Source organism: Dromiciops gliroides, chromosome 3 (assembly GCF_019393635.1).
Source record: "Dromiciops gliroides isolate mDroGli1 chromosome 3, mDroGli1.pri, whole genome shotgun sequence".
Classification (NCBI taxonomy): domain Eukaryota; kingdom Metazoa; phylum Chordata; class Mammalia; order Microbiotheria; family Microbiotheriidae; genus Dromiciops; species Dromiciops gliroides.
Genome location: NC_057863.1, coordinates 55,350,680 through 55,367,226, shown reverse-complemented (window position 1 = coordinate 55,367,226; position 16,547 = coordinate 55,350,680). Strand labels below are relative to the sequence as shown.

The window sequence follows — 16,547 nt, the reverse complement described above, 5'->3', positions numbered from 1 at the left end:
AAGAGACATCAAATTTATAAAATGAGAGTCCAACACTCTCATTTTATAAAAATGGAGAAACTGGGGTCCAGAGCAATTAAAAAACAACAACAATTGCCTAAGGCCCCAGGAAGTAGCCTCTAACTCCAAATCTAGCACTTACCACTGGACCAAAAGAGAAATCAAGGAGACAACAACAATCAAATTTTCTGGGTCCACATTAATCTGGGTGGTTAACTTAATCAGAGTATAAGTTACGTCCAATGTGTTTGGAAATGTACTTGTAAGTAACTGAAGAATATGTGTAGGAAGCTGATATGAATAAAAGAGAGGAGACCAATTCTTTCCAAAGGCAAGCCAAGAAATACAGCATTTTCTTCCTATGCTCAATACACATCCAACAGTGGGTTTCAAAGTTTCATTCAGCATTAAGCAGATTAGCTTTAACCAAGAATCAAACAACAATAGTGCTTATGACACAATGTTCTTACTTGTTCCATGTAATGAAAGTTGCTCTCTGTGTTGAGATCCCAAGGCCAACAACCTGATGCATTTGTATTCCTGCAGCTAAAAGTAAAATACACAGAAATCAGTTTAAAAGCTGATGAAATTTTCCCTACGATATTACAGTGTGATCTTTAAGAAAACTATGAAGGCAGACACATTTTTACCAAAGCAGTTAATCTGAAAATAATTAAGCATTTTCCAGTAAGTTAGATAATGATTCTTATAAAAAGCTTGAAAAAAGCAGAAAGAGCTAGATTTTTAAAACCAGATACAATGAGCTGTTTATAGGAGGTCTGAAAAATGAGAAAAAGAAACTGAACAAAGACTAACAATCTAGACAATGTTTTCTTCTCACTGCTAGAGAAAAGTTGCAAGAATTTCATTTCTGAATCTAAGTGAATACCAATCTTCCACAGTATAGGTGCTAACCCTGTGAGAAAAATCAAACCAAGATCTTCAGGGAAAGGAATATGTTATCCTCCCATACTAAGAATACAGGTCAAATTTCATATTCTGCTGCGATATATTTTCCACATAAATTGATGCTAAGTAGGGCACATTATTATTTTTCCTCATTCACATTTTCTATAACACTAAAATTTTACACATGAAAAGATGTGTAAAATAATTGAACCAGAAATCTCTACTACAAACAGGAGATAAAGACTACACCTGTGATCTCACTCACTGTGAAGGAAGTGCCTGGATGAGGGGGAAAAAGTATCTTTCTATTAATTAGTCTTTGTTGTTGTTCAGTTACTCCAGTCCTATCTACCTCTTGCGGACCTCATTTAGGCTTTTCTTGGCAAAGATACTGGAGTGGTTTGCCTTTTCCTGCTCAGTAAATTGGTCCTAGAAAATTCCCCAGAGCACTGGGAGAGGTTCACTGACTTGTCCCCTATAGGCCACATGGGCTGAATGTAGCAGAGGCTCAACAATGGAACCCCAGTTGGTCCTGGCTCCAAGGCTGGCTCTCTCTACTTACTCACTGAGCCAAGCTGCCTCTACCAAACATGGCTTAGAATAATGCCTACAAGGCATTATGGAAAACATACTTAGATTGCTAACATATATTTTAGTTTTCTAACCAAAAACACTTTCTTTTTTGTATTAAGACAGTGAGTGGCCCAGAACAATCTGGATAACCAATCTGCTTGAGGACATGACTCTCTCTTCAACTTCTCTACTGCCCAAAGTCCCTTCCACAGAGTACAGATTCAATGGATATTTGCTTATTGATTATTGAAAGTAGCAAAAAACTAGAAGCTCATAAAAGCTGAAAAGGCAAGTAAGAGTCAAGAGCACCCAATTCCAGTTCCTTCTTGACATGGTCTAGGTTGGGTGCTTCTTCCAAAGAGCCAAGCTGTAAAACTCCCTGGTTATCCTGAGGTAAGGTGGGTCTATATTAGAATGCTACAGAAGCCTAGGGGGTTACTCTTATTGTTATTACAACCACCACCAAATGGGCTTTAGAAGTTTCTGGGGTTTTGTAAGTCTAATTACCTTGTACAGCTTCTTTTATTACAGCAATAAATTGACTCCAAAGAACTTCAGGATCTATTTCAACCCAGCCATTTTGAGGATAAATCACTTCTACCTAGTTATAAAAGGACAATTTATGCAAAAATAACATTAAGTTTAAATGGTAACAACCATTTTAAGGGCCTGCTTAGAATCCTATCAACCACCAGTTATTTTTAAAAAAACCCACAATGATTTTATAATATTTCTTTACATAAAATTTTTTTAACAAAAAGCCTAAAGGAACCTACATTAAAATAATTCAAGATATTAAGATTCCAAGAGAATGCCATGAAACAGAGGTATGACTGCTAATGACAAAGTCCTGCAAAGCCTTTTTCAAATGTCACTAAATTCCTATTCTAATTATTATGGCATTCAGTAGGCACTAGGTTATTGATGTTAAGCCAATGGAGTACTTTACGGGTCCTCCAGAACAAGAAAAGACCTCAGGTATGGACACAGGGACAGAATGGCACCCCAGGACAAAACCTATTAAAAGGGCTGATCACTAAGTGGTGAATTTTAGAGCAATGGATTCCCATGAAATCTCACACAAAGATCTGGAATGCATTACAGCATTCATTGGTGGAGTATGCACTAGAATAAACACTAGATCCCTAAAATGTTGAAAACCTGTTGTGGCTAATGTCCAGTATATTTTATTGCTAGTATTCCTGATTTGCAGTACTAGGGTCAATGATTAGCTTCTGAAGAAATGTTAGGAATCACATTTTGATATTACCAACTAAACAAAATTTCCAGATTAAAGATGAACACCTGAAAAAATGCACATGCTGATGAGGTTTTAAAACTCATACTACTTAAAACAACAGGAAAGCTTACCTTTCTTTTTTAATATATGGGTTAAAAAGGAAGATGGGGCAGCTAGGTGGCGCCATGGATAGAGCACCGGCCTTGGAGTCAGGAGTACCTGAGTTCAAATCTGGCCTCAGACACTTAACACTTACTAGCTGTGTGACCCTGGGCAAGTCACTTAACCCCCAGTTGCCTCACTAAAAAAAAAAAAAGAAAGAAAAAAAAGAAAAGAAAGAGGAAAGTGATGGATGAATGTGGTAAAATCCAATATTTTAAGTTTCTTCATGTATATCCAGACCAAATAGGCCATTTTTGTTTAAAAACAAACACATTTCTTCTTTAACACTGTTGTTCCCAACTTTTCCCTGACATTAATCCTTATGCTTGGGTAACCACCATCATCAGAATTCCATGTTCTTTCCTTCTGAACAAAGTCATGAATTTTAACTCTTTGTTATAAGAGGGTTCAATTGGGATGGTGGCTTGGGGAGGTATGGAGATAAATAACTGTGGTATAAAAACAAAACAGCATTCCCCCAGTGAGAATTCAAAACATTATACTTTTGAGTTCTTCCACTACAATTTTAGGGCCTATCAGCTCAGTTGAGCCTCACAGCTGCTTAGTTATCATTCTATTCTCAAATGGCCTCCTTCTTTCTGTAAGACTTGGCAGCATCTTCATCCTTTTACCCTTCCATTTCTCCACAGAAGAAGATGTATACATACTCATTAAGGCTAATCTTCCTACTTATACCTTGAGCCTTTCTCTGTCTGCCACCTCCAGAATTTTGAGGATACATGAGAGAGGAAATGATTTGCTTGGGCAACCTCTCCTCTCCACTACCTTCTATCCTATGCCTACAAATAGTACTTCTCAATTTTAAAAATAAACAAATTCTTCCTTTGTCCTTTCAACTCTCTTCTCTCCTGCCTTTCATTCTCAAAATTCTTGAAAAATAGTTACTTATATCAGATGCCTCTTCACTACCCACTCACTCTCTCCCTAACCCACTGAAATCTGCCTCTTTCCCCACCACTCTACTGAAACTGGCCTCTCAAAGGTCACCAGTGTTCTCCTAATTGTCAAATACAGCAGCCTATTTTTAATCATGATTCCACTTGATTTCTCTGCAGTACCTAATACCATTAACCCTTCTCCAGCCATGGCTTCTGAGGCACCATATTGTCCTTGTTCTTCAAAATCTCCAAACATTCCTTCTGTTTTATTTACAGCCTCATCTTCCAGCCACATAAGGAGAACATTACTCAACAATTATGTCTTGGGCCCTCTTCTCAAACTCTCTACCTCTGCACTATAAATTTACTCCCAAAGCTTCAACTATACCTCCCCATAAAGGATAGCAAAGTCTGTACTCTTAGCACTAAATTATTTTTCAATTGCTAGACCTGCCTTTCTAAAAACCTTCTGGACCCAGGATTCTTTTAGACATTTAAAACTTATTGAAGACCTCAAAAAATTTTTGCTTATGTAGGTTATATGTAATGATAGATATATTATGTTAGATATTAAAATTGTATTGAAAATTAAAACTGATAAAAGATTAAATATTTAGCAATTCACTGAAAAATTACATTACCCAATCCATGACATGTTAAATAACATATTTTTTGAAAAACAACTATACCTTCCAAAAAAATTAGTGAGGGGTGGCACTGTTTTACTTATCTTTAATATCTAGCTTAACAGAAAACAGCTGTATTCTCTCATCTGCTTCTGTCTTCAATGATTTGCTAATATCTTGCTTTGGATGGAGTATATAAAGAAAATCTAGCCTCATGCAGAAATGTAGTTGAAAAGGCATATAATATTTTAGTATTATTATAAAAATAGTTTTGAACTCTCAGACATACTCAAAGAAAGAGGTTCTTCAGGCCCAAAATGGAATTTTTAGAAATAAAGTCCTAAACAAAACAGATAATTGAAATATTTTGATTTACTTCTTAAATGAACAGGAATAGCAGGGATTTAGGTATTTTTAAATGTCTGGCAGATACTCCAATCTGCCCTACTCACTCAGAAACCGAAAGATTTCCATTAACCTATTACCTATCATACAACATTTCTAGCCAAACTTTAAAACAGAATTCCATGACTAGTCTAAGAGATTTCAAACTGGTCTCTCTACCTCCACTCTCTTCCCTTTTCAATCAATCCTACACATGTCATCCATATTAATATTATGAATTTAAAACTATTTTAATATTATATTACTATCTCCCCACTATCTACAGAATAAAGTCAAACTCCTTTGCCTGGTATTCAAAGTTCCCCATAATTTCATACCTGTTTAGATTTCCAAACCTAGAGTTCAATACTTCCCTACAAGTACCCCAGTCTACAGTCAAAGTTTTGCAGAAGGTTTTACATGCCTGATCTCATTCAAGCCTTCATTTATGCTCTTCCTTCCAGCTGTGATATATTTCCCTAATGTTAGCATCAGTCACAGTCCAACTTCTCCTTCAAGGTCTGACTCACTACCACCATTTCTATGAAGACTTCCCTCATGTGACCAGTCATGAAACTTTTTCCTCCTCTGTGCCCCCATAATGCTTTGCCTCATTCACTTATTATATTTTGCTTTGTATTACTTCTGTGTACATGTCTCTTTCTTACTCTGGATTGTAAGGTCTTTGAAAGCCAGAACTATATCTTAGGCTTCTTCTTATTCCTATTCAGTACACAGGGTAACCCAAAAAGGCTGAATGTAGTTTTGGGGGGTTTTTTTGTATTTTTTTTTTGCAGGGCAATGGGGGTTAAGTGACTTGCCCAGGGTCACACAGCTAGTAAGTGTCAAGTGTCTGAGACCGGATTTGAACTCAGGTACTCCTGAATCCAGGGCCAGTGCTTTATCCACTGCACTACCTAGCTGCCCCCTGAATGTAGTTTTAAACTTTAATAACTTCAGAAGTATAAATGCTACAAACTTACAAAACGTTTGCAATGTTAACAAATTAAATATTGGTTTACTTCTTATCAAAATTCAACAAAGCCACCATCTTCTGCTATCTACACGAGATTTTCTAATTTTATAAAAACTTTCAGTAGCTGCTGCTCTGTGACTAAACGGATTGCATTTGTAATCCTAGCCTTAAGACCTACCAAAGAAAGTTTTGATGCATACAGAGCAGTTTTGATGTGACCCCACAAGAAAGAGTTTAATGGGGATAGAGCAGGTACCCAAGGTGGTCAACCAAGAGGACCTTCTCTACTGATCCATGGGCTTAGTGTGTCATCCAGAAAAAGAAAAGTCAAATAATGACATTTTAAAATAATGTTTGTCCTTAAGTTTGTAGTGTTTCTACTTCTTAAATTATTAAAGCTTAAAAGTGCACTAAGATAAAATAACTAAAATACAAACTCTCAATAATCTTTGTCCTGGAGCTAACAATAGAATTCGATCCACCAAATGCAGATGATGAATTCAACGGAAGGAGGAAAAACAAATATGCTCCCATTGTATTGCATGCCTGTTGTTTTTTTTTCTTTAAAGACAGCTGGTACAATGCCCTTTCCTCAATGAATCAGAGTATGGGACATTGGAAATGTCATTCTGTTATACAACTGCCCATCAAATGATATAACACATTGGCTGTGGTCTGCCATGAATTGCTATTCCACTTGAGGAAATGATAAAGCTTTCTATGGGTTGTTTTTTTTTTTTTTTTTAGTGAGGCAATTGGCGTTAAGTGACTTGCCCAGGGTCACACAGCTAGTGTTAAGTGTCTGAGGTCGGATTTGAACTCAGGCCCTCCTGACTCCAGGGCCGGTGCTCTATCCACTGCGCCACCTAGCTGCCCCTGCTTTCTATGTTTTTGAAAACTAAAATATCACATCAACTATCTATGCCACTTCTAGCAACAAATACTGTCCTATTTCCCAATAATTTGAAATGCTTAGAAAACAAAGAAGTAATAGAAAGAATAAAAAACTTAGGCAAGTCACAATGAGAATAAGGCTATTTTTCTTCATTACCTGGGACAAGTCACTGCCTCAAAAGATGATGGTGCCAGCATTAAATAAAAAGAGTATAATATAAGTATGATTGAGCTTAAATCTGTAAACTCATTTTAGCCAAGAAATAAATACTGCTCTATTTCTTCATGTTGGGAAAGAAAAGGAAAGTGATACATGTTTTTATTGTCTAAGAAGAGAATTTGCTGTTATTTTTAGAAAGCCTAGCATAAGGATATTTTAGGTTGCCAGTGAACACCCCTAATTCCAAAGGTGGCATTAGAGTTAAGAATTCTGGCCATGAAAAAACTGCAGCTATACCTTTTTAATTTCAGTAGAAAGCTGAACTCACCTGGCTGCCAGAAGCAATACTTTCTAATAACAACGAACAAGAATTGATCAAACACCCACTATGTGCTAGGTACTGGGGATAAGCCACTTGAATGCATTGGGGGAAAGGCAGCATATGGAGGTAAATGACAGGACACTGGTACCTGGCATGATCAGGAATGCCCACTCACTATCTGTATTAGGATTTGCTTGAGTTAAGTCTTGTGACAAAGGAAGGAGGGAGTACCTCATAACCTAGACAAACAGTCAGCACAAATGGCCAGAGGCAGGCAATGGAGCAGTAAGGAGGCCGGTAGATTGTGTGAAAGAGTTATGTGTAATAAAGCTAAAAAGGTGAAAAGGTAGACTGGGCTACCCTGTAAAGAGCTTTAAGTGTTAGACAGGGGAGCCTGTCCCTGATCCTAAAGAGAAGCTTGTGCACCTGGAATTGAATGAATAGAGGAGTAACGTGGTAAGGCTCACAAAGCAGGTGCCAAAGGATTTCTGAACAGGAGCCCAGAATTCCAGAGTCCCCTCAGAGGCCAATCAACTCCAATCTGTAACTGAAAAAGGATCCCCTCTACATTATATTGTAATACATTTTTTTATCTAGGGCAAAGACAGTTGAAGGGGAGGAAATGGGGATGCAGGGTACAGTGATCCCTGGAGGGGGTGGCCCCAACCTTTGCTTCTGAGGGACACCACAGGACCTGGGGGCTGTGACATGAACCATAAAGCAAGGAACAGGGATAATAATCCCCAAGAAAAGGTGGTGAACTCCAGTTAATCTCAGTGCCCTCTTCTAGTTCTGCTTTAATGACAATCAATTCTTTAATAGCATACCTTATAACTTGGATGTAGCTCTCATTGCAGGGAAATTTTTCCTCATGTCAAGCTTATTGCCCCTCTGCAATTGCCCAATTTTACTTTCCACATTCTTGGGGTCAAATGTGACAAGCCTCTTCCGCAGGACCTCCTGTCCAGTGCCCTTCTCTCTGGCAAAGATAAATATCCTAATTTCTTCAACCAAACCCCATAAAACCTGAAGCTGGGCCCCTTTATCAACCTGGCTGCCCTTCTTGGCACGCAATCCATGTTCTCAACATCCTTCCTACAGTGTCTAGCCCAGAACAGGGACGGTTTTCTGTGGAGAAGATAAAACGTCACATTCCAGGTCTGATCTATTATCTACCTAAGCAACATGTGAGCTCAAGATATACTTTCTGAAAACTGTTAGTTAATATTTATTGAAGACCACAATAGGTGTAGATGCCTTTCCCTTCTACCCTCCCCCCCATACTTATAAAAGAGGCTTTCCTGACCCTATGCCCTCAGGGAAAGTACAATCCAATTAGCATAAAAGAGCAATGATATGAAATACTGGACAGGAAGTTCACTAAATAAGCTTGTGTGCCTATACAATATATGACATCTACTTATAATTTCCTCTTGAAATTTTTACTTTAAACTCATCAGATTTTTGCTTCTGATTTGCTACCACCATTTTTTCCAAAGAGATACATAACCCCATTTCCTAAAGAAAAAAAGATCACTCACAAAGAATTACATAATAACTTTGGAATTTTCAGTTTCTAAGAATTCTTTCTGTTTTATTGGCCAAGGATTTTCAATTCCTAATTAAGTGCTGATTAATGTAAAAAAACTCTGGGGCAGCTAGGTGGCACAGTGGATAAAGCACCAGCCCTGGATTCAGGAAGACCTGAGTTCAAATCTAGCCTGAGACACATGACACTTACTAGCTGTGTGACCCTGGGCAAGTCACTTAACCCTCATTGCCCTGCCCCCACTCCCCAAAATGCTCTTGCACAGAGAATTTAAACGAGAACCTTTTGCAGATGTACAATGTGTTTCTACTTGTGGGAATAAGACTCAGAAACATTCCTGGGGGTGAATATCATACTTTCTCCCAAGAGTTTCTTCACCTTCTTCTTAGTCCTCATCAAGAACCTCCATTCTCTCTCTCCTCTAGCACTCTGTCCTGCCGTTACTCCTATTCTGACTTCACAAAATAGAAAAATATAGAAATAGGAATAGAAATAGAAAGCTACTTCAACCCTACATCCACCTCTGCTCTTGAATTCCTCCCTGCTTTGCCCTAGCACAGTTCCTCTCTTGCCAAATTTCCATCCTGAACTATTCCCACCATCCACTTCCTACACTCCTGCTCACCAGCCATGAACAAAACCTGAGGAAATCTCACAAACTTACTGAATGGAAGATCACAAATTCATGCTGTCCCACTTCAAGTGGGCCCTTCCTGAAGCAAGGGATTGTGGTTGTTTTATTCCTGATTCCCTCTCATCACACCACAGAATCTATTCCAAGCTTTCTCCTTTTCTCCTGAAGGTACTCATACCCTCTCCCTAGCTGCTCTCTCAGAGGAAGACCTTGCCTTGACTCTTCTGTTCTTGTTGTAAAGTGGTTTTTTAGTCGTGTCCAACTCTTTATGACTCCATATGTAGTTTTCTTGAGAAAGACAGTGGAGTAATTTTCCATTTCCTTCTCCTGCTCATTTTACAGATGAGGAAACTGAGGCAAACAGGATTAAGTGACTTTGAGGATATTAGACATGAGTGAGGGGTCTTCTCTCCAATTCTTTTCACTTCATAATCCCTTGACATCATCTCTCATTCTCTCCATCTGTCCTCCAGTCTCTGACAAGGGGTTGGCTCTTTTCTGGGCCAAGACCAATACTTCTATATGTGACTCAATTATCAATCAATCAGCATTTATTAAATTCTTACTATGTGCCAGGCACTGTGCTACGTGCTGGGGATACAAAAGGAAAAAGGCAGCCCCTGCCCTTCCGAAGCTCACAATTTGATGGGAGAGAAAACATGCAAACAAGTTCTATACAGGCTAAATCAAAAATAATTAACAGAGGAGAGGCACTGTAATCAAGAGGGGTTGGAAATACATAGGATCCCTTCCCCTCCTGTCACCTCGGATTTCTGACTCAATCATGGCCCCCTCAAATCTTTGATCCTTTCCTATTGACTGGTTCCTTCTCTGTTTTCAAATATGCTCATGTCTCAGTCTTTAAAAAAAACCCCACTCTCACTAGACTCTACCATCTCTCTCTTCCTTTTCTTAGTCAAACTCCTTGAAAAAGTTGCCTATAAGTCACTCCCTCCCTTTCCTTTTTCTCCTCTGCCTCACACTTCAGTCTCTTCCAATCTGACTTTTCACTGAATCATTCACCCCAAACTGTGCTCTCCAAAGTTTCCAAAGATCTTTTAGCTGTCCACTCTGATGATCCCCCCCCCATGAGGGTTAAGTGACTTGCCCAGGGTCACACAGCTAGTTAAGTGTCCAGTGTCTGAGGCTACATTTGAACTCAGGTCCTCCTGAATCCAGAACTGGTGCTTTATGATGGTGCTCTTCTTAGCCCTAATCCCTCTTTTACCCTCTTTATCTGCTGAATTTGACCCTGCTGACCATACTCTACCCCTGGACAGTCTTTCCAAGCACTGCTCTATCCTAGTTCTCTTCTTGTCTAACCACATTCTTCAGTGGCCTTTGCTGGCTCACAATCCTTATCAAAGCCCCTCATTGTGAGTGTTCTCATCCTCCACTTTCTCTTCCCCCTCTCTTGGTGACCTGGACAGCTCCATGGATATAAGTATCATCTCTATGCACATGACTCCCAGAACAGCACGTCCAGCCCCAAGGTCTCCCTGAGTTTCACTCCCAAATCCCCAATGGCCTACTGGATATTTCAAATGGAATCTACTGGAAACATCAAACTGAACTTGTCTACAAGGAAACAGGTTGCCTTTACCCCCAAACTTCTCTATCTCTTTTGAAAGCAACGTCATCCTTCTTGCTTTCAAAATTCTGGCATTATCCTGAACTCCATACTCTTCCACATCCCACACACCCAATCATTTTCCAGACCTTGCCATTTCTACCTTTCTAGCAATTCTCAATATGATCCCTTATCTGCACTCACCTCATGTGCCACCACCTTAGTGCCAGCCTTTGTCACCTCTGCCCTCCACTGATGCCACAGCCTCCTGATTGGCCTCCCTGCCTTGTCTCTCTCTATGCCAGTACATCCTCCCATGGCTGCCAAAGCCATTTTCCTTAAGCCCTGTTCTTAGCATGTGAAAGCTCTACCTCAACCAACTTCAGTAGATTCCTATTATCTGTAGGATGAAATAGAAACTCATCTGTTTCTCTTTGAATGCCTTATACAGCTTGGGGCCAGCCTCCCACTGGATGCTCTAGCCAGAGGGACCTCTTCTCTGTCCCTCACTTGCATTTCCTTTCTCCAGCCATCTCCATCCCAGAATGCACTCCTTCCTTCCCTCAGCCTCAGGGTCTCTTCCTTTAAGAAGAAGCAGACATCATCTCCTGCATGAAGCCTCTACAGATGTCCCCACTGGCTCCCCTGTATTCAGTTACTGGGTATGATTTTGTATGTATTTATTAACCTTGTATTGGGGCTCTAAGTATTTTTATAAGTCCCCCTTGTCTCCCCCAGAAGAATGTCAGCTCATTGGGAGTCAGGATCACTTTGTACTTGAATCCCTAGCCTAGGCGCTTGAATAAAGACTTGTTGACTGCTTGCTACAAAGTAGTTAAAAGGCACTGAGGGTTTCTTTTCAGATTTGGAGTGGAAGTATCTGTGAGCTCAGGGAGTGGGCTCAAGGGCCAGTTCACTGCTCCTGGATCTCCTCATAAAGGTAAGGGCATAGTGTAACCTCAAAAGAAATGCTGAAGGCAATGATTTATGTACCTAGCCCCTGACAGAACCTGCTCAAAGGCACTTCCTGGAGGCCACACTTAAGACCAACAAGAGATGGAAAGAGGCCAATTGATAACAAGGAAATGGGGAGGGGCAGCTAGGTGGTGCAGTGTATAGAGCACAGGCCCTGGAGTCAGGAGTACCTGAGTTCAAATCCGACCTCAGACACTTGACACTTAACTAGCTGTGTGACCCTGGGCAAGTCACTTAACCCCAATTGCCTCACTAAAAAAAAACAAACAAAAAAAAAAAAACAAGGAAATGGGGAGAGAAGCAACAGAAGCACAGAAGGAACAGTTCTTTCCAGCTTCTTCCAAACCCAGACAATGGGGACTTCTAGGCTACTTGTGTACTTTTCCTTTAACCCTTTGTTGTCAACCCCGAGGTTGACAAAACTTAACTCCCCAATGGAAGAATAAAGTTCATGACCTAACTACCTTATACATTGAATCACCAGCCCCCAGTTACAGAACTTCTTTTTGCTCTTAATGACCCAGCAAAGTCAGTGCTTCTAGCACCAGTGACCATTTCAGCACATTTAGAAAATATTTTTTCTGGATTTTCTTCTCAGAATAAGCCAGAGGTGGAGTCACATCAGAGACCTGACTTCTGTCCAGCCAAAAGTAGTTCACCGTTTTTCTTTCTCAGGGATTGATAATCTAACCATTTATTATCTTTGCTTTTTGAGAGGGCAATAACCTACTGTCCTGGAACTCTGCTCCAAATCCCTTCAATTCCGGGCTGTAAAACAATTTAGTCAAAGCTCCCTTCCCTGGCCATGACTCCCTGCTCCCTTATACCCATCTCTGGCAGTTCTAATCCCTATTCCACTGTTCCCTATTCTTTCTGCTTTATTTTTTATTTTTATTTTTTTTTGCAGGGCAATGAGGGTTAAGTAACTTGCCCAGGGTCACACAGCTAGTGTCAAGTGTCTGAGGCCAGATTTGAACTCAGGTCCTCCTGAATCCAGGGCCAGTGCTTTATCCACTGTGCCACCTAGCTGCCCCCTATTGCATTCAAAAAGACGCTTTTTCCAACAAGCATTTACTGGGCATCCCCATGATAGGCAGGTGCCAGGGGCACAAAGACAAATGGAAAGACCCTCAAGAAGCTTCTGTTGTACTGGAGTCGGGGTGGGGAGCAGAGAATACCACACATAAACACACACTGTTTCAGGAACTAAGGGGATCAGGCTCCTTCATACAAAGAGATGACTGAATTGTAACCATCAAGCAATCAGCACAGAGTCCCTATGCCAGGCACTGGGCCAGCAGGCCATTTGTTTTGAGTTGATTTCCCCAATGTGGCCACTAGTTACATGGTTGGCCTCCCTGGTGCTCTGTTTTCATCTAATATGACCAACAGAATGCACAGCTGTTGGGCAGGGTGAGAGCCCCAGGATTTCTCTGTACATAACTAACAGTCTTTTCCTCCTTCTCCTCCCTCCCCTTACTGGGATCAAACTGGAAATGGAACCTTAATCAACAGCCTATTCTAACTTGTTCTTCCACAGGGAAGGAAAAAAAAAAGGTAGAGGACTTCAGTGCTAAACTTGCTAACTGATTCAGGATACTTGGTACCATAATATGTTAATTACAAGGTAATTTTCAATTACTAGTTCATGAAGCAGCTTTATTTGGTTTCATAAAATAAAAATTCCCCCTTTCCCCCCACTACTTATTCTTTTTTTTTTTTTTTTTGGCAGGGCAATAGGGGTTAAGTGACTTGCCCAGGGTCACACAGCTAGTAAGTGTCAAGTGTCTGAGGCTGGATTTGAACTCAGGTACTCCTGAATCCAGGGCTTTATCCACTTCGCCACCTAGCCGCCCTGCCACTACTTATTCTTAATGTATTCTCAGACTTAATGTATTCTTGAATTATATTAGGAACAAGAAAACATTCACCTTTTTGATACTAATGCACTATTACTAAGCTAATGTTTACTATAAACTAAATCTGAAGCTAAATTTAGCTGTTATACTTGAGAAATAAGAAAAGGGTTTGTTTGTTGTTTTTTTTTCCAAAGAATCAATGAAACTTGTACTGCAAAATCAAATTCTTGATAATATTCATAGATAAAAAAGTTTTGATGATGAAACACTATTATGGAAACTCGATCGGGTCTTTGAAATCCAGGAACCCTATACAAGGAACGCTTCATGGGATCAGTATGATAAACTGAACACATGTGCCTCTGGGAACAGGTCTACACTCTAAAGTCTTACTTAACTGATGGTACCGTCCTTAGGGCTTTTTGTCACATGAAAAGAAATAAGCATTGGGGCAGCTAGGTGGTGCAGTGGATAGAGCACTGGCCCTGGAGTCAGGAGTACCTGAGTTCAAATCCTGCCTCAGACACTTAACACTTACTAGCTTGTGTGACCCTGGGCAAGTCACTTAACCCCAATTGCCTCACTTAAAAAAAAAAAGAAAGAAACATTTATTTAAATTCTCAAAAAGAACTTAATAGCATCAAGAAGCAATGAAATATTTAAAAGAATGTCCAAATAATTCATCTTGGGAATAGAAGTAAATACGAGAGCAATTTATTAAAGACCATCTTGGCATGCTCTCTCCAAAGTGGAGTAGTCATTTACTTACTACTATTAATTATGCAAAGCAAAGAGTCTCAGGAAATCTAGAAAACTAGGAAAAGTCAAATGGGGTCACAAGTCAAATATTAAAGGAGATTCCTTACTGGCCCCAAAGAAAGATGAAATCTTTTTTTTTTTTCTATCTTTTTTTTGTTGTTGTTGAGGCAATTGGGGTTAAGTGACTTGCCCAGGATCACACAGGTGGTAAGTATTAAGTGTCTGACGCTGGATTTGAACTCAGGTCCTCCTGAATCCAGGGACAGCGCTCTATCCAATGCACCACCTAGCTGCCCGAAAGATGAAATCAAAGCAGAGAAACATAGCTGTCAATCTTCTAATAGCTAGTGATGGCAAACACAGGACTGACTGCTTGAGAAAGTCCCATTATAGGCATGCCAAGAAAACATTAGGACAGAGAGTCTGCTTGGGAAGCAGCACAGATAGGTGATGGCAAGGAATAAAAAAAAAAAAGGCACCTGTAAAACTTAAAAAAAAAAAAGCAGACATTAGGACTAAAGAAACAGAAATGGTACGGGAATCTGAAATGAAGAAACATACTGAGAAGCCAGTCAATCAGAGTTGGCAGTCCTCCTGAGGCTGATAAACTAACTGATCGGGTGTCAACACTTGCAAGAAAGTGAAGCAGGCAGACTCTGACTTGGACTCCCCGAGCAGAGGCCATTCCTCCAGGTGACACCAAACGAGCCCAAGAACCAGGCTGGAAGTGTGTTTACACATACCACATAGCCCACTCCTTCCAGCCTGAGTGACCTTGATAAAAAATGAATTCTGCTCTTCTCCAGAGAGACACTTGGAAGAGGGATGGGGAAAGGCTTAAAGCCTCCAAATAATGTCCAGAGAGAGGCCATAAAGTAAAGAGGAACAGTCAGGAAATGGAGGTAAATGTGCTACAGCGGAAGACCTAGGTTCACATGCTGTCATTTAGCTACGCTGGGCCTCAGTCTCCCCATCTGTAAGGAGGAGGGGGTGGGTCGGTCTGCACAGCCTCAGCGAGGTCCCTTCCCGCTCCAAGTCTGCGATCCTATTGGTGTGACTAAGGGCTGCCCTGGGTTATGGTCCCCGGGCCTCAGTTTCCCCATCTGTAAAGGAGGGCCCCCAGCCCCTCGCCCCCCCGCGGCGCCCTCGGCGGGCAGCGCACGGCCAGGGGAGGGGGCCTCACCCAGCGCCCGAGCCCTCGGGCGGGCGGGACCGCGTGTTCCCCTCTGCCCCGCTCCGGGCGTTCGCCCACACGGCTCGCGGGGTCCCGGTCACCTTCTGGCTGCTGGAGCCGTGGATCCGAGCCGCCCGGTCATAGACTTGGCAGCGGATCACGCTGCTGCCCACGTCCAGCCCCAGCACATAGTCTGCCTCCTCCGGCTTCGCCTCGGCTTCGGCGGCGGCGGGAAACAGCACCGACATCGCGGGGCTGGATCCACCAGTGCGGCCGTGACACCCAATGGCTCGGCAACCAACTGCTCCCCAACTGTCGAGGGCACTCCAGTAGCTGGCCCTATCCTAGCTCCGGAGGCGGGCAGGGGGCGGGGCGTCGCCCCGCCCCGCCGTGGCGTCACGCCACCCCGGCCAATGAAGCCGCAGGGGCGGTGCCCGCGTGCTGCCGGCGCATCCTCGCCTGCCCCGGCAGTGGAGCGGCTGAAGTGCGTGTGCAGGGGGCCACGCCGCCGGCTGAGGACCCCAACAGAGAGTCCCTGGTCCCCCGACTCCACACGAGGCCTCTTCTCCCCGGCCCAGCTACGGTCCTTCCCGGCTCCCCCCACCAATTAGGCGAACAAACCTTGATCAAGCACCCAGTGCATTACACCCCCCCACCCAGCGAGGTAGGTGCTCTGAGGATCCCCATTTTCCATCTGAGGAAACTGAGGCAGGCGGTGGTTAAGTGACTTGCCCCGCGTCCCGAGGCCAGGAAACTGGTCGAGGAGGCGTTTGAACTCGTGCCCGATTCCTGGCCCAGCTCCACCGCTGCAGCTGTCTAGCTAATTATCGTTACGTTTATCTTGTATTTACTTCTTGGACCCCAAATTGCCTCCCAGGGCGT

The 16,547-nt window shown here is 41.9% G+C and overlaps 1 protein-coding gene across 2 annotated transcripts in view; it reads right to left on the bottom strand.

Annotated features, from left to right (window-relative positions):
• GK5 (glycerol kinase 5) overlaps positions 1–15,913 on the bottom strand; it is a 48,646-nt gene extending 32,733 nt beyond the window's left edge. The window contains exons 1-3 of one of the 2 annotated variants that reach the window (XM_043996598.1): positions 15,767–15,913; positions 1,990–2,083; positions 471–546 (exon numbers count right to left, since the gene is read on the bottom strand). In XM_043996598.1, coding sequence (XP_043852533.1) covers positions 471–546; positions 1,990–2,083; positions 15,767–15,913 — 317 coding nt within the window. Of the gene's footprint in view, positions 1–470; positions 547–1,989; positions 2,084–15,766 lie in introns of those variants that run through there. The other variant, XM_043996599.1, reaches the window with a different exon arrangement.
• Positions 15,914–16,547: the final 634 nt, after the last annotated feature.